The 15,840-nt window shown below is 42.6% G+C and overlaps 1 protein-coding gene across 1 annotated transcript in view; it reads left to right on the forward strand.

Annotated features, from left to right (window-relative positions):
* The window catches only part of LOC123356962 (general transcription factor 3C polypeptide 1-like), a gene marked incomplete at its 3' end in the record, with an annotated part of 77,370 nt that extends 62,054 nt beyond the window's left edge, over nucleotides 1-15,316 (forward strand). Inside the window, exons 26-32 of the mRNA XM_045000216.1 lie at nucleotides 4,158-4,239; nucleotides 7,226-7,338; nucleotides 8,486-8,548; nucleotides 10,395-10,488; nucleotides 12,896-13,068; nucleotides 13,568-13,852; nucleotides 15,063-15,316. Of these exons, the coding sequence (XP_044856151.1) occupies nucleotides 4,158-4,239; nucleotides 7,226-7,338; nucleotides 8,486-8,548; nucleotides 10,395-10,488; nucleotides 12,896-13,068; nucleotides 13,568-13,852; nucleotides 15,063-15,316 (1,064 nt within the window). The remainder of the gene's footprint in view (nucleotides 1-4,157; nucleotides 4,240-7,225; nucleotides 7,339-8,485; nucleotides 8,549-10,394; nucleotides 10,489-12,895; nucleotides 13,069-13,567; nucleotides 13,853-15,062) is intronic.
* Between the last annotated feature and the right edge of the window lie 524 nt (nucleotides 15,317-15,840).

A 15,840-nucleotide genomic window follows, 5' to 3' on the forward strand; every position in this document is an offset into this window, starting at 1 on the left:
TAGTGGAGTCGGAGTTTGGGATGAAGGGATTCTTGATCCCGCCATATCACTTCTGAGTTCCACAGACTTACTCTGCCTCATTAAAGTTACTGTAGCCTGGGTCATGTTCTAGGGCACTTTAACTTTTACTTTAAACTAGGTACAGGCTTTCCTGACGTCTGTTTCTGAACTTTTTGGGGGGGTGTATGATATGTACTACTCACAAAAAAACAAATTATATTATGTGGCATCATATGGACTCACCCACATGGGTCATCAGCAGGATTGGAATCTGGAACCAGGTTCCAATCCACAGGCCTCTGCTACCTGAGCTAACAGATTAACTGATAGCAGAAGTAGGTTGTCAGTCTCTGAACAAGTACTAGAAGAGGGGTTGGTCACTTTGCCAGTGGGTTTCATAGATATTTGCTGACAGCAGAAGAATGATCAGACTCAGGAATACTAGGTTCAATTGCAGACACTGGACAGGAGTGTGCTTTAGTGGACTCAGACATTTCTGCCTATTCCCCCTCAAACATGACCCCTTGTATCCCATCTCCTTCAACCTGTCTCTGTTCCAGTCCTGTCTCCTTCTCACCCCTGTCTCCTTGCTTAGGCAGTGCAAGTCTCCACTCCTCAAGTTTCTCATCCCAGTCCTAATCTGCACTCTCAGTCTGAGTCCCTCTTTTCCCATGCCCCCAGTGGTTCCCAGTCTTCCTCTCTGGGCTCATTATCCACTTTGTCTCCCCACCTCCATCCTGGCCAGCTTTGTCACAGTCTACCCTGTCCCTAGCTCCTTGTCTTTTTCCCCAGCTAGACATAGTTCTCCCCCACACCCCTTTTTTTGTCATCAGATCTGTCTCCTCTTCTCCCCATGTCTGACTCTTTGCCCAGTCTCCCGGCTCAGTCTCTGTGTTCCTGCTGGCTCCTGTCCTCCTGCCCAGGCAATCCCAGTCCTTGGTCTTGTTCTGTTCTCTTCTTCCGCTGCCCTCCCCACCCCACCCCAATCCCTGGCTTTTGTTCCTTCTGCATTAGTGTCTGTCAAGTGTCTTCCTTCTCCACAAGCCTGGGTGCCAGCCAGGGGAGCATTGAGACCACAGGAGAGAGTTTTCCTGCTCTCAATTGCAGTGCCCCACCCTGACCCCATAGTAGCTAGGACCAGCAATTGCAGGGAAAGTCCTGCTTGGCCCCTTCAGCCCTAGGCTGGAGCATACTCAGTGTAGGGAGTTTCATGACAGTTTTTTGAAGATTCCAAAGTCTCCACTGAGCATGTGCAAACTGAAATTTTTCAAAGGCTTGTAACTTGGCCAAATGTGGGTGTATGTTCATGGTCATGGCAAAAGGTACCTCTCTGACACAGAGGCCACTTCCTGCTGAATTTCAAGTCCCTATGCCAAAGCCTCTAGAGCTTCTCAAATTAAAGGTCACCAGAATTTTATCATAACAAAACATTTTTCCCTAACTTCATTCAGAAACAGGTGAGCAGTTCTGACTGAAACTTTAAAAAAAAATAATTCAGCTTGAGCTTAAAGTTTGGCAAAGCTATAAGGGGGAAATCAGGTAATCTTAATAGGTGACACTACCTGCTCTGCCTAGAATAAGTATCATCTTTTCATCTCCAAGCACCTTTGCAGACACAGGGAGCAGTACGGCATCACCATTCATTCCTATACCTGGCTTGTTCCTCCATGAAACCCAGCCTGGTCATGTCCCTGCGTACAATGTCCCTCCACCTATTTGTTGTTTTTGCATTATTTTCTTTGGCACTGTATCATCTGTTTGTCTTCTCCAGCGTCCTTACCATTGTAATGTTTCCAACTGCATGCAGTCCTGCACCTGGATTTCCCATTCTGCTTTCCTTCTAACTTCATTTGTCTCAAAAGCATTCAACTTTACACCTCCCACCTTTCAGAGTATTCTCATCTAAGCTCCTGTTTTTAATGCAGCTGCTTCCAGACCATACAGTAATTTTATTAGTACACTGGTTTGATAAATTTTCACTCTGGTTCCAAATGTAATGTTTTTATCAGCCCATCATTTCATCAATTTCTGTGCAGCACTTGTAGCTAAAACAACATAATTTTAACTTCATCATCGATGGAAACATTGGCACTGACTAAGCTTCCTAGGTACACTTAAGATTTACCTTTTTCTATGACTTCACCACTGCATGTCGACACTTTATCTGTTGTCCTTTTTCCAAGATACAGCCACTTTGTTGTCTTGGCATTTATTCCAAATCGCCTACACCAATGTTTCAAGGTAGCAAAGAGGAAAGTAATTAATTCACATGTCTGCCAGTAGTATGATAACTTCCCATGAACTTCCTCCACTGTTTTCTATTACTTCCTTGAATATTTCCTATCTGGCCTGTGGTGAGATTTCTTCATCATAACAGATTAATGACCTGAAATGCCCTTCAAGCGTCACTTTCTGTGCCTCCCTCGCAGAGCTATCCTTTAACTTATCAAGATCAAATTTCGCTCCAGTTGCACCCCTCTCTTTCTTGGACTTCAACTTAATCTTCGTCTTTCCCATTAGTAGTTCATGATCAGTGCCACGCTTAGCATTTCTATAAACGCTAACATTCATCAGTGATGGTCTGTGCCTTTTACTGGTGGTGATGTGATTAATCTGGTTTTTGATTTGACCATCTGATGAACTCCATGTAACCTTGTGAGCATCTCACAGCAACTTCTTAACCTTTATGCATTATCAGTTGCTGTTCCAATGCTGTGTGGTCCAACATTATTCATGTGTGTATCATGTCTGCTACCAACTTTTGCATTCATATCTCCCATTATCAAAATCATATCATGCTCAGAAATCTCACCTACCGTGCTATCTAACTGTTGATAAAATCTGTCCTCTTTTTCCTCTTCGGCTGCTTCTGTTGGTGTGTAACAGCAGATCAGTTATGCATAGTAATAAGTATACATGTGTGGTATTCTTATAATTACACTGAATTGTCTCTCCAACATCTTCCATTTGACAATTCTGGTTTCTGAAAAACAAATAAAACTTATTTTAAAGGCTTTTAATGAAAATATCAAGGGAAATGAAGAAAGTAGTTCCCTTACTAAATAGGGGGGATGAAATTGATGATTCATAAATGGCTGAGGTTCTGAACTCTGACACTTGTCTTCAGCTAGCAAATAGAAAATATTAACAATAAGGAAGACAGACCCACGAGATGGAACTTTTGCTGAAGTTCAGATATGGGACTGGCTGGAGAACTTTTAACATGTACAGATCAGCTAGTCCAGTTTACCTGCATTCTAGGGTATTACTGATTGCACTTCAGGATCTTTTGAAACTAATTGTCATTGAGATGTAGGCTCATGCCAGAAGGACAAATTTACTCTGCTAAAATAATGAAATATCACAAGAAAACCTCATTTATTCATAATTACATACTTCTCTAGCAAGCGTGTTTCCTGGATGTCCTAAGTCTCAGATGAACTAGACTGCTAGAGAGACAAGGTGGGTGAGGTAATAGCTGTAATTATAGCAACTTCTGTTGGTGAGAGAGACAAGCTTTCGAGCTTACACAGAGCTCTTCTTCAGGTCCGTTAACTATTTACACTAAACAGTCTGTTCCACCTTTTATTTAGCTGTGACCCTCTGAGTACATTTCCCAGCTCTGAAGAAGAGCTGTGTGTAAACGTGAAAGATTGTCTCTCTCACCAACAGACATTGGTCCAATTAAAGATATTACTTCATCCACCTTGTCTCTCTAATATCCTGGGACTGACAGAGCTACAACTAGACTTCTAGAGACATGCATCATTTCAGACTCCATCGCCCCTTCCATCCAGACAGAGATCTACTTTTCTCTCCCTTTTCTTTCCCAAGAGATGAGGAGGTGATGGGATCCTGTTATGCCAGTTCCTTTATTCTTATATGGTAGCATGCTCACATTATGGAGAAGCTTCTCCTATAAAAGTGAACTTGGGTCTTAGATGAAGATATGGTTGTTGGGGTTAGTTGCACTGAAGACGTTGGCATGTGTGTGATCCAGTAGGCAGACTTTCTCAGCCAGCAGCATCGATACTGCACTCCAGAGTGCATAGAAATGGCAAACCAAATAAGTGGTTGTGTGCATGTTTTCTGATGCACCGAGTTGTGAATTGTGATCCACACTGAATTGAGAACACTTTTACACTTATTTGTTGCAGAGTTTGCCTTGCTGAAGTTTACCAAGATAAAGCTCTTATTGAGGATTTCATGAAGAGGGAAGATAACTACCAAGACCCACAGGTAGGAGGAAAGGTTAACATAACATTTCCATGGAACTGTATTTGGATTCCCATGATTCACCTCTTGTCTCTTCCCTTTGTGCTGTCAACCTCCTAAAAACAGACTCATGCTCCACATCACTGCTATTCTGGGAGTTAGATAGACATGGTTAGCATTCCAAATAGCAAGAAAGCAGCACTGCTGTGCAGCAAGGGACCCTGCTTTAACCCTTGGATGCCTAGCATACAGATCTGTACCACCAAGCTAGCCTCGAAGCTAGTTTTTCTTAAACCAGTTTATGCTTCCACAGATTATCCATTTGATGTCAGCTGCCCCAAATCTTCCCCACCAGTCTCGTTACTGGTTATGTAGAGCTGTGTGGGAAACAGTTTACCCATCCCATGATAATTTTTAACATTTTGAAATTTTTCCCAAATTGAGATGAAAAGTCAATTTCAAACTTTTTTTTTCCTTTTTCAAATTGATACTAAAAATATGTTCAGATTGGGCCAATCAATGCATTTTTGTTTTCATTTCACCCCCTTTGTTACCTTTTGTAGTATAAATTAACATTTTAAAACAAAGTCAGTTTGAATCAAGAAATAAAACTTTTCATTTTGAAAATGTCAAAATGGGACTTTTTGACTAGTTCACTTTTTTCAAAATGTGTTTCAAATCACGAGATATGTTGAATCCAGCCTTTTCTGCAGTTTGGGTTTTGACTAGTTGGCATTTAATTATAGAAAAACATGTTTTGTTGGAAAATTCCCAACTAGCTCTACTGTTATCTAGCCATTCCGTTTTGTTTATCAAAGGATTAGCTCCCAGTGGAACCCCTACAGTACAGAGTGGGAGGTGAACATGGCTAAAACAACAATTGCCTCTTTGATTTTTTTTTCTCTTAATGGACCAGCCACACCAAGTCCAGCTGCTGTGCTTTGCAAGTGGCTAGGCTGTTTTAACCCTTAGCTATGGGGCTGCTGGTGTGGTGACTAGCTGATTCCTAAAGGTTGTGGAGTGAGGCTAATGGGTGTTTGCAGGCCAAGAGATGAGGAATAGTTTCCGAGAGCTGTAGCATGGGCTTGGTTGGGATCAGCTCTCTCCAAGACTGTTCTGCCTCCTTCTTCCTCTGTCTTGCATTTCTGGTGCCTCCTGCATCTCCTGGTATACTTACTGTCTGAATACTCTGGCTAGAAGTCAGGAGGGAGGCAACATGGTCTGGCATGAGACAAGACCAGGTATCCAAGGAACTAGCTGGAAGCTAACAGCAGAAAATCTTGAAAGGCGGCCTGGGGTGGTGGTAGGCAGGCAAGCAGCATGAGACAATCTGCTTACAAGGCTGGCAGTGCTGACTATGTTCTGATGGTCAGCTAGAGAGTGGCAGGGAGATATGAGAGCTGGGATGATGTAGGATGGGTGCAGTGCTGGACATGAGTTCACTTGATTAACAAAAAGGGCAACCCAGCCACCTCTCAGCACTGAGGGCCATGGCCAGGGTATTTCTATGTGAAATTCAGCCACTAGCTCGCCTCAAGCTGCACAAGAAAGTGCCATCTTTCTCCTCCAGCCTGGGTCAGACCCTTGGAAGCATTGCAGAGGTGGCTGAACTTCTTTTTATCTAGTTGACATGGGAGCTATTCCCAGGCTCAGTCAAGGACCTTGACAAGTTTTGGAGCAGCCTGCAAAGCACAGCAGCTGCGCTGGAGGGGTGGGTCATTGGTAAAGCACTCTGCACCTGCTGCCTGTAGTATTTACTTAATCAAAATCTCTTCTTTTTCTGCTTCCCAGCATAATAATTTAGCCTCCCTCTCCCCCTGTTCCCCAGCATGCTGGAATTATAGATCCTGTAGACGTAAATGAGATGCTGGCAATGTCATCCCCATGACTCATCCTGACCTGACATCACCAAAAGGCCTGATTTGCTAATTGGAACGTGGTTTTGGGCAGCTAGCATCTAAAGTAACCAGAGTGCCCTGCTGCTGGGCTGCTTCTGGTTGTGAGCTACACCCGGCCTGTGACCTGCATGCTGAAGAGAATGGAGAGGGTTTTCTGATGCTTGTGCTCCCAGTATATGCTTGTTAAATAGCACTGAGACTCATAACCTAAAAGCCTGCTGACCTGACTGTGCCACCAGAGTGCAGTATCAGCCTTTAGAAGAGAATACCACTTTTCTTGCACTTGCACTTCGTCCCTTGCTGTGTTCAGAGAGAGCACAGGAAAGAAAAAACAAAGTAGATGTTAAGGAGTAGAAAAACCTCACAGGGAAAAACTGCAAAGGAAAAACTTCCTTTTTCAGCAAACTGTGAGCTGAGTATCTTCCTGCATTTAGTTTCTAGTGTCAACCTTTATAACAGAGGGGGGAGGGGAATCTAATCCCTGTCATTTTCACCTTTCTTTCCCTCAGCTGTTACTGTTTTGTTTCCCTCTTTCTTCCATTTCTCTTCCTGCCATGTTCCTGTTTGTCTTTCTTTCTCTGGAACCAAATGGAATGTTCCCAATGAGATCTCTGGACCAGGCATCCCCTGCAATATACTAGGGCTCTTTCCAGCAATGCTTTTAGAAGCCAGACATGATTTGTTTGAAGAGACAAATAGTGGAACCTCACAAATTCACAGTCTGATAATCTGTGCAGCATGGCTGGTACACAGAAAAATCTCCAACCAGATGAGATTTAAATCAGGGCTCTTCTGAGAAAGCTGTCAAACTGGTAATGAGACATCATTGTTTTTACAGAATACACTGTTGATAGGATACTTCATATGTTATTTGGTTACTCATAACTATGAAACAGCATTTGTTAAATAAATAAAGGTACAGGGTACATTTCATGACACATTATCCTGGCTCATTTACTGTGCTGCTTCCCCTACTTGCTAATCCATAAACTGTAGCCATTTGCAATGGGTCTTCCAGTTATGAATATGAAATAGGGAAGTCCTACTGCCCATTTGCGCTGTAGGAAACATACCTGTTAAGTGTTTAATATTTTAATCTCTTGTTTTGAAAGGTGTGTGCAAAAGAGTTTAAAGATTTTGTGGAGAGACTTAAAGAGAAATTCAGTTCAACCCTCGGGAATCCCAAACTCGAAATTCCAGATACATTGCAGGAGCTGTATTGCAGGTATTTTACTTAAGATGTTCTCATGTCATACGCAAAGGTGAGATCGGGAGCAGATATAGAGTCTGCTGTCAAGAATTTCAGACTTTTTGAGAGCACCTGGAATCATGGTATCAAAAAATTTTCAGTTTGGTTTTCAATGAAAAGTAGTTCATTAACATACACTTCTGAAATAACAATTCTACATTTTTAATTACTCTCATCAGTTCACCAGATATTAATCTGCATTTTATATTGAAAATTTTTATTATAGTTTTCATTAATGTCGTTCATATCTTTAACTTTTCTATTAGCGAAAACATTTTGAGTACTTAGATGTACCCTGTGTGACTGTAATGGATAACTGTCACAAACCACTCACTGTTTTGCACAAATTAGGTGGCGTGATTTTATACTGGGATTTGTAGTTGGTGTCTCCATTAAATAATAAAAATGAAGTATTAATGTTGATTCCTAAAAGAGTGGACACATCACATCTGTAGTTGCTGTAATAGTAATACTTAGCACTTATATGGCACTTTTCATGCATAGATTGCAAAGCACTTTACAAGGAAGGATAAATATCAGTGTGCCCATCTACAGATGGGGAATTTAGGTAGCCAAGCATGAAAATTTTGGCCTTATCCTCTTGGTGTCCCAAAGTTAGTCACCTCATTAACTTCCCTGACTTTGAGAGGAACTGCACATCTGCAGAATACACTGGGACTGGGAACTAGACATTCTAGCACCCAATGACATTTAAGTCCCTTCCACTCCTTCACATCAGGGGATGATAAGAGCAGATGCCTTCCCTCTCTAATACAAAAATTCTCTCTCTTTCCACACACCAGCCCTGTAGACAGAAGTATTTTGTAGCCACAGCATAGACAGTGGCTCCAGGCTGCATCCTCCCCATGTGCTTCAGTCTGGATGTGGACAAACAGCTTCTTGGAGACAGGGGAATTAATCTCCACATCTCTTTCAGTCCTTGGCAGCTCTGCTAGGACAGATGGTTCCCCAACATTGTTTTAGCAGGTTGTGTCAAGATTCACAATGATAAATATCAGCCTTCGGCATTTCAAGGGTTAATATAAAATCAGGGGCTCTGTGTGTGATACAGGGCATACTATTTTCTGTATTAAATGTTTCCTTTTTACTCTCTCTTAACCAGGTTCAGAGTTTTGGCCATTGGAGATGAAGCAAATCAAAGCATCAAACAGGATGCTCTCAACAGGTGAGGGGGAGTTATAGGGCTTTTCCATTAGAGCTCTACAAAAGCTTTAGTAAACAGATGGATTCGCAGCATGCCCTGCGACTCAGTCAGGTCCAAGCAGTTTCAGACCAAGAGGCAAGCTGGTTCCAAAGCTGAGGGCCTCACACAGAGATCAGTCTACCATCCGCTCCCACTCTTTTTAAAATCTATTCCAGCAGTTCTCAAAAAGTGGGTTAGGACCCAGGAGTGCGTTGGGACCCCATTTTAATGGGGTCACCAGGGCTGGCTTAGACTGGCTGGGGCCAGGCCAAAGCCCGAGCCCCACTGCCTAGGGCTGAAGCTGAAGCCCAATAGCTTCAACCCTGAGCAGTGGGGCTCAGGCGTTGGCTTTGGCCTGCCCCACGCAGAGCAGCAGGGCTTCAGCAACCTCAGTCCCTCCTGGGGTCGTTGGTATTTTTGTTGTCAGAAGGGGGTCACGATGCAATGAAGTTTGATCTATGGGAATCCAACTGAAGTATGAATCATAGAATATCAGGGTTGGAAGGGACCTCAGGAGGTCATCTAGTCCAACCTCCTGCTTAAAGCAAGACCAATCCTCAGACAGATTTTTGCCCCAGATCCATAAATGGTCCCCTCAAGGATTGAACTCACAACCCTGGGTTTAGCAGGCCAATGCTCAAACCACTGAGCTATCCCTCCCGCTACCTTCACGGATTACAGCTGCAGCGGTATGTCTTGAGGAGAGAGGCAACGTATCATATAAGTTGGGTTCCAGGCCATTTAGGGCTTTGTTGGTCAAAACCAACAACTTAAATTCTGTCCTGAAATCAGTGGGCAGCCAGCGGAGATCATGGAGCACAGGTGTGGTGTGCTCCCACTGCCAGCTTTACCAGTTTAAGCTTCCACAATGACTTGAGGTGTTTATAAGTGTGCTCGTGACCATGATATCAGACCACCCAATCTTCCTGCCACAGCAGAATTTCCCCTATTGTATGCTTACCAGAGTTTTGTCCAGTTTAGTTTTCTGGCTGCCAAGCAGGGGGAGACAGTTCCACAGCCTGGCCCACTTCATTCTCAGGAAGCCTTTTCTGGATATTCATCTTACATTCTCTGTTTCTTAAATTCATCTAATTAGTCCCGGGTCTATCCCCAAATAAATCTTCTCCACCTAGTCTAAGGAATGGAGTCATAAGTAGTATTACAGTCCCTCTTGTTTGTAAAACACTATAGACGAGGAGTGCCTACTTCTGCAGCTGTGGCCTTTGGCAGAAAGGTTTTATAGGCAGCAGTTAGGCACTAATTCCACCTGTATTATTAGGCTGTAAACTGTCTTGGAAGGTCCCAAGCTTCTGAACACGTATAGAAGAGAGAAGGGGAAGTTTTCTCTATCTGTAATTCTCATTCAAGATCTATAACAATCCAGACCCTCTAGGAATGTTGGTACCCATTGTTTATTGTGAGTCATTAAAAAAGCTCACTGAAGTGTTATGTTCGTTAAAGTATGGTGTCAGTCTGTTTTTGTTATGTGTATGGCTTCTGAATCAGCCAAATGAAGGATGGGAGATAGCTAGTGTGATGTCATCAAAAACCCTAAGAGTTCTGTCTCCATGGGCTGATTGGGAGGTGCTATGATCCAACTATCCTGGCCTGGTATAAAGTTCTTGAAAAAACAAAGTGTAGCACGTAGGGAAATGTTCCCATTTCATTAGGAATTCAGATGTAGCAACATCGTGGCTAACTGTATGTGTGTGTGCATATGCAAACATTACAGGCAAACGCTCCATTTAAATATTACTGCGTTAGTTTAATAATCGGGTGCTTCATGCTCAGAATGCCTTGAATAACGTAATGCGTTGTTTTCTTTCAGTATCTATGACATTCACTTCCTAGTGCTCCAGAACCTGATTCAGAGTACTTTGGCACTCTCAGATAATCAAATGAAGTCCTGCCAGTCATTTCAGGTACCACACGATTTTGGTTTTATTTTACTTTTTCTGCAACACATTGTGATGGAAATAACAAAGTTCTTCAAGTTTGTCAGAGTGGATCCCACTGTAGGTGCGCATGCGCCTCATGCACACACAACCTGATCTTTGTGACTAGCAGTGTCCAGTGGGGCCACACATGTGTCCGGTACTACCGCATGCTCCCATATAAGGGCATAAAGGGCAGGGCAGTTGTAATGCTCCTTCAGTTCCCTCTTAAAGCCCATGGCCATGATAGAGGACTTGTCCTTTGAGGGCACAGAGCTGATCATCAAGAGGATGGACAACACTCCTAACTCGCTGAATGACTCCAGTGCTTCCTGTACTCTCTGGGGACTTACACCTCTCCTTCATACTGCAAGCCGTACCATCCCCAGCCACGGCTGAGACAGCACACACCATCTTAGCGCCCCAGACAGATGAAATAGCGAGCCAAAAGGCATGCACCATACAACACGAGGCACCAACCTTCCTCTTCCCTGGCAATGCACACTGCTGCTTTGACACGTCAGCAGATTTGATCAGATAGTTGAGAGCTGCATCAAACCCAGTCTAGAGAGAACATAACCTTCGGAAACCACCTCATTCCGTTCAACTGGATATTGACTGCCCTGACAGCCAACAGATGGATTTTAGAGATCATTGCCCATAGTTTCCCCATCCCTCTTCAGGGACCCTTCTCATAAGAGCCTATTACAATCAGCAGTGTGGTCTCATTGCTTCATCTAGGAGCTGTAAAGGAGGTTCCTCCAGAGTATAGGGGTAACGGCTTCTACTGTCGGTATTTCCTCATTTCGAAGGACGAAAACCCTCTTTCTTCTATTTTAGACTTGAGCAGACTGAACAAATATGTACATGTCTCAGGTTCAGAATGGTAACACTTCCCTCCATCATTCCAAGCTCCAGACTGGTTCTTGGCTCTCAACTTGCAGAATACATACTTCTATATAAAGAATTCCATAAAGATCATTGAGTAGTGAAAATGCTGTGATCCTTTTAATGATGAGAAAAATAAAGATTTTTTTTAACTTTGGAATCCTAACAGGAGCTGATCTCAGTATTTACCTTTGAAATTGTTTCAGCACAACTACATCTGTATTCCTTCCTTCTTCCCTCTCTCTGTCTCTCTCTTTCTCCCCCTTCACTCTGTCATCCACTCCAGGAGTTCCCAATGAGATCTCAGGTCTCCTACCATCACCTGTCTTTGGGTAGGGACCCTTGTCCCAGTCCCTTCTGATTGGAGGGTTTAAGGCTGCACAGCTCCATGCCTTACTCTATTATATCCCCAGCAAGCCAGACTGCCTAAAAGCCAGCTTGAACCAGTATATGCAAGCCTCCCCAGGGGGTAGTACCTCTCCAGAGTTGTTTAGTCTCGGTGATTCACTTTGATCACCTCCCACTGTTTTTAGTTCCTGTAGGAACTGTGGTAACCCTCCTCCATGGAGAAGAACACAATCATATGTAAACCATTCATCAGTTTAATAAAATGAAGTTCCCAAAGATATTACATGGGATTGTATCTGTCATGGCATACTTCCACATAGATAATTATGCAAACATTTGAAGTGCATTGAAAGTGCTGTGATACTTTTAATGAGAAAAACAGATAAAGAATTTTAAATGTGCAATCATAACAGAAGCTGATCTCAATACTTACCTTTGAAATATCAAACAGGCACTCTGTTTACAAAGTTCTATAGAATTTGGTTCACATCACTGGAATTTACTGGTTTCGGTTCCTAGGAAACCCTGTAAATGCAGTATAAATGTGTACATATGTCCTTAAGCTTACGTTCAACTGTAAGTTCTGAATTGTGGTTTCATGCTCAAAATGTAACTGACAATTTATAAACAACTCATACAGACTTGATTACCAGGGCTATTAATTCCAAATAAATGCTTTCCTAGTTCTTACCAGGATCTGCATGCACACAAACTGCCATGTAAATTGAATGGAATTTGTTTTGCCTCTTGAGAAAACAAGTGAAACTTTGTTATATTTGGGTATAAATTTCTCCATAAATAGCGTACCTCATAAAATAATTTGTTGTTCGTGATAGTGACTAGGTCTCTGGAAAAAAACACAACAGAATAGAGAGTTAATGCTTGGTATTTATGAGGTCAGTACCTGAGATTACCCATAAAGCTCGCTCACTCCAGTATCTCAGTAATGACTATCATATTTATAGTGCTTCCCCCCACAATAGCATCTGGACATACAGGAATGACTTTGCTCTCTGACTAACTTGCCTTGAGTCACTGTTCTGATTTGGATGCAACATTGCTCTACAGAGCTGAAGAGTTTCTGATTTGGGCTGCAATATATGGATTTTATTAACGTATCCTTGCTGTTAATCTGGCATTTGAACTATGTGTGTTGCAGACCTTTCGGCTGTACCGTGAGTACAAGGATGACATTCTTGTGAAGGCTTTCTTAGAATGTCAGAAGAGAAGTTTGGTCAATCGCCGTCGGGTTAACCATACCCTGGGTCCAAAGAAAAGCCGGGCTTTGCCCTTTGTGCCTATGTCATATCAACTATCTCAAAGCTACTACAGGTAAGTGTCCAGCAAAGTCTGTTGTACTGTATAGAGCTAACGCAGTAATGTATCCAAACATGCTTTGCATAGAGGATAAAATACATAACTCTGTTACTTAACAAGGAATAGAAACAATGAGAAACCAGAAGCGAGGGACCAGATCCTCTGCTATGGCTAAGGAGCACACAGCAGGAGTTGAAGGTGTAAAGGTGGTTTAAATGTGCGCCTTCAGCTAGTCCCCAGGCTTAGGTTAGAATAGCTGAAATGGCAGCTGGGGGATCATCAGAGAATTGTAGGGAACTAAGCCTATTTTCTTCCGGCCACGCCCCTTGTGCTGGAAACGGCATTAAGGAGAGGGTAGCATAAGAGCTGTTAGGCCAGTGGGCACTGGGATGCTTTGCTACAGCCTGGAACGTAGACTGTTGCATTTCTTTTGGGGGGGGGGGGCTGTTTTGTGGGGATTTCTGCCCAGTAATACAAACCCTGTATATCTTCATTCAATTGTTTTTGTGTCCAGAGTCTTCACATGGCGGTTTCCCAGTACAATTTGTACAGAATCCTTCCAGTTCCTAGAGAAGCTCAAGGAAACTGGAAAATCAGACGAACCAGATAGCTTTTCATTTAAGGCTCAAGACGCCAAAGATTCAGCAGGCATGCTATCTTTTCCTATGGATGGCCCCGGAGGTCATTGTGTAGCAATTCTTTCCCTGTTCTCCATGGGTCTTATTTCTGTGGATGTGAGGATCCCAGAGCAAATAATTGTGGTGGACAGCACTATGGTGGAGAATGAAGTCATCAAAAGGTAAACACTAATGCTCTGATCCAAATAAGGGCTTTGTATAACTTGCTGAATGAAATTGACAACAGACACAGGAATATTCTGCTCTGCATTTCAGCACATGCTTTCCAGTGGCAATGTTGGATGTTTTCAGGGAGCATCCAGAAGATTTAACAGCACTTGTTAGTCTTTCATCTGAGCATTGGCATGTGTTAACTTCCACATTATCCTGAAAGAACATACCTGTGGTGAAGATAGAATTGCCAAAGACTTCATCACAGTTTTCAGAGATGAGCAGGGCAGCATAGCCTAGCTGTGCCAATTGCACATGCTCATCGCCCCTGTACCAACCTAACCGTTTCAGGGAATTACCATGTATTGGTGGTTTTGTTATGTTTTCTATGTGGGTTTCAGCTCTGCTGGAGACTCATGTTGTGATTTTGTGGAAAAGAAACTGCTTGCATGATATTTACCCTGTGCACTTGCTGTGGCTCCAAATGATGGGACACCTAAGAAATAATGAGAAGACCAGGCAGCTAGTGGAAAGGAGAGATCTGCCATTAAGTGTTGCTAATAAAATCATTAATATACAGCATAAATCCAGGCATATAATCAAATACCTGAATATGGGATACAAAGGCATACTGTGAAGGAACTAGGGAGTGATGAACACAATGGAAACCAGATACAGATCTAGCCCTCTGTGGAGGGAGGCCCCTCAAAGCTCCATAATGTAGCTGATGAAATGACCATGTAGCCTGACTGTTCAGTAGTTGGAGCTGATGCATTGGGATTGTTTTTAAAGAATTTACAGATTAAAAGTTCACAGAAAGAGGAGTCCCTCTTCCAAGCTTTCTTGCAGTTCCTTTTTACTGTCTGGTTCTAAGCATTTCATTCAGCAGGCTACTATGAACAGCTCCACAGCAAAACAGTCATCTGGGCTGTATTTTGAAAATGACTAACATCCTGGAGTGCGGAGCAGAATGTGATCTTTCTTGGTGTTATGTAATGAAAGACCTTATTGCAATACATACATTTAACTGAGTCAGCAACCTCATTTCTGAATTTCCTGATTGTGGTTAAAATCATAGCTGGAATGTTGCATTACTGTAGTGTTGTGTGTTCATCATCCATTCCTTTAATTGATTTAGTTTAAATGAAATAAGTTATTGGGGAAAAAAAGTCTCTTGTTTTGGAAGAAAGTGGCAAAAGATTAACAGTACATTTCCTGCAGTTTGGGAAAAGATGGTCTTGAGGATGATTATGATGAAGATGATGACTTGGAAGAGAGCTCTGGAAACAAACGGAGAATAGAGGTAAAAGCTCGTCAAGCATCTCATACCAATTACTTACTCATGAGAGGGTACTATGCACCAGGAATCATCAGCACACGCAATCTGAACCCCAACGACAATATCGTGGTCAATTCTTGCCAAGTGAAGGTCAAGCTGAGATGTGCCCCAATGCCAGGGAGGCTCAGTACCTCAGGTTAGTTTCTGTATGTGTGTAAACAAGTAAAACAAATTGGAATGAATGTCATTCTGTGCTTGCAAACTCAGGGGAATGGAGGCAGTGTTTTTATGCAGTCTCCTAGCAGGATCATCTCCTCTCATACTAATCAAATATCTGATTCTTCCTGTATTCTCATACTACTTATTGGGCTATTTCATTCTTCTGACTCTACTGTAGTTTTATTAATGCACCTTGCTTTGATCAGCCTCCTTGGTAATTTAGCTCCTTGTGTGTATCCCACTTTGTGTGCAGTCATTAAGCCAAACTTGCCTGCTACTTGGTGAACCTATCAGTCCCTTTCCTAATTTTAAAACCTCTTTTGTGTTACCTCCAAGTTTCCTCTTCTGTAAGGAGACTGAGCCAATCTCCTTGAAAAGCTCTTTGGGGTAGGGACTCTCGCTTATTTTGTATTTTATACAGTACCTAACACAACAGCACCTGATCTGGCTCTGGCCTTTACACACTGCTGCAATCTAAATGTTAATAATATTCAGAACTCT

This window comes from Mauremys mutica, unplaced genomic scaffold, assembly GCF_020497125.1.
Source record: "Mauremys mutica isolate MM-2020 ecotype Southern unplaced genomic scaffold, ASM2049712v1 000094F_np12_subseq_1:153747_obj, whole genome shotgun sequence".
Classification (NCBI taxonomy): Eukaryota; Metazoa; Chordata; order Testudines; family Geoemydidae; genus Mauremys; species Mauremys mutica.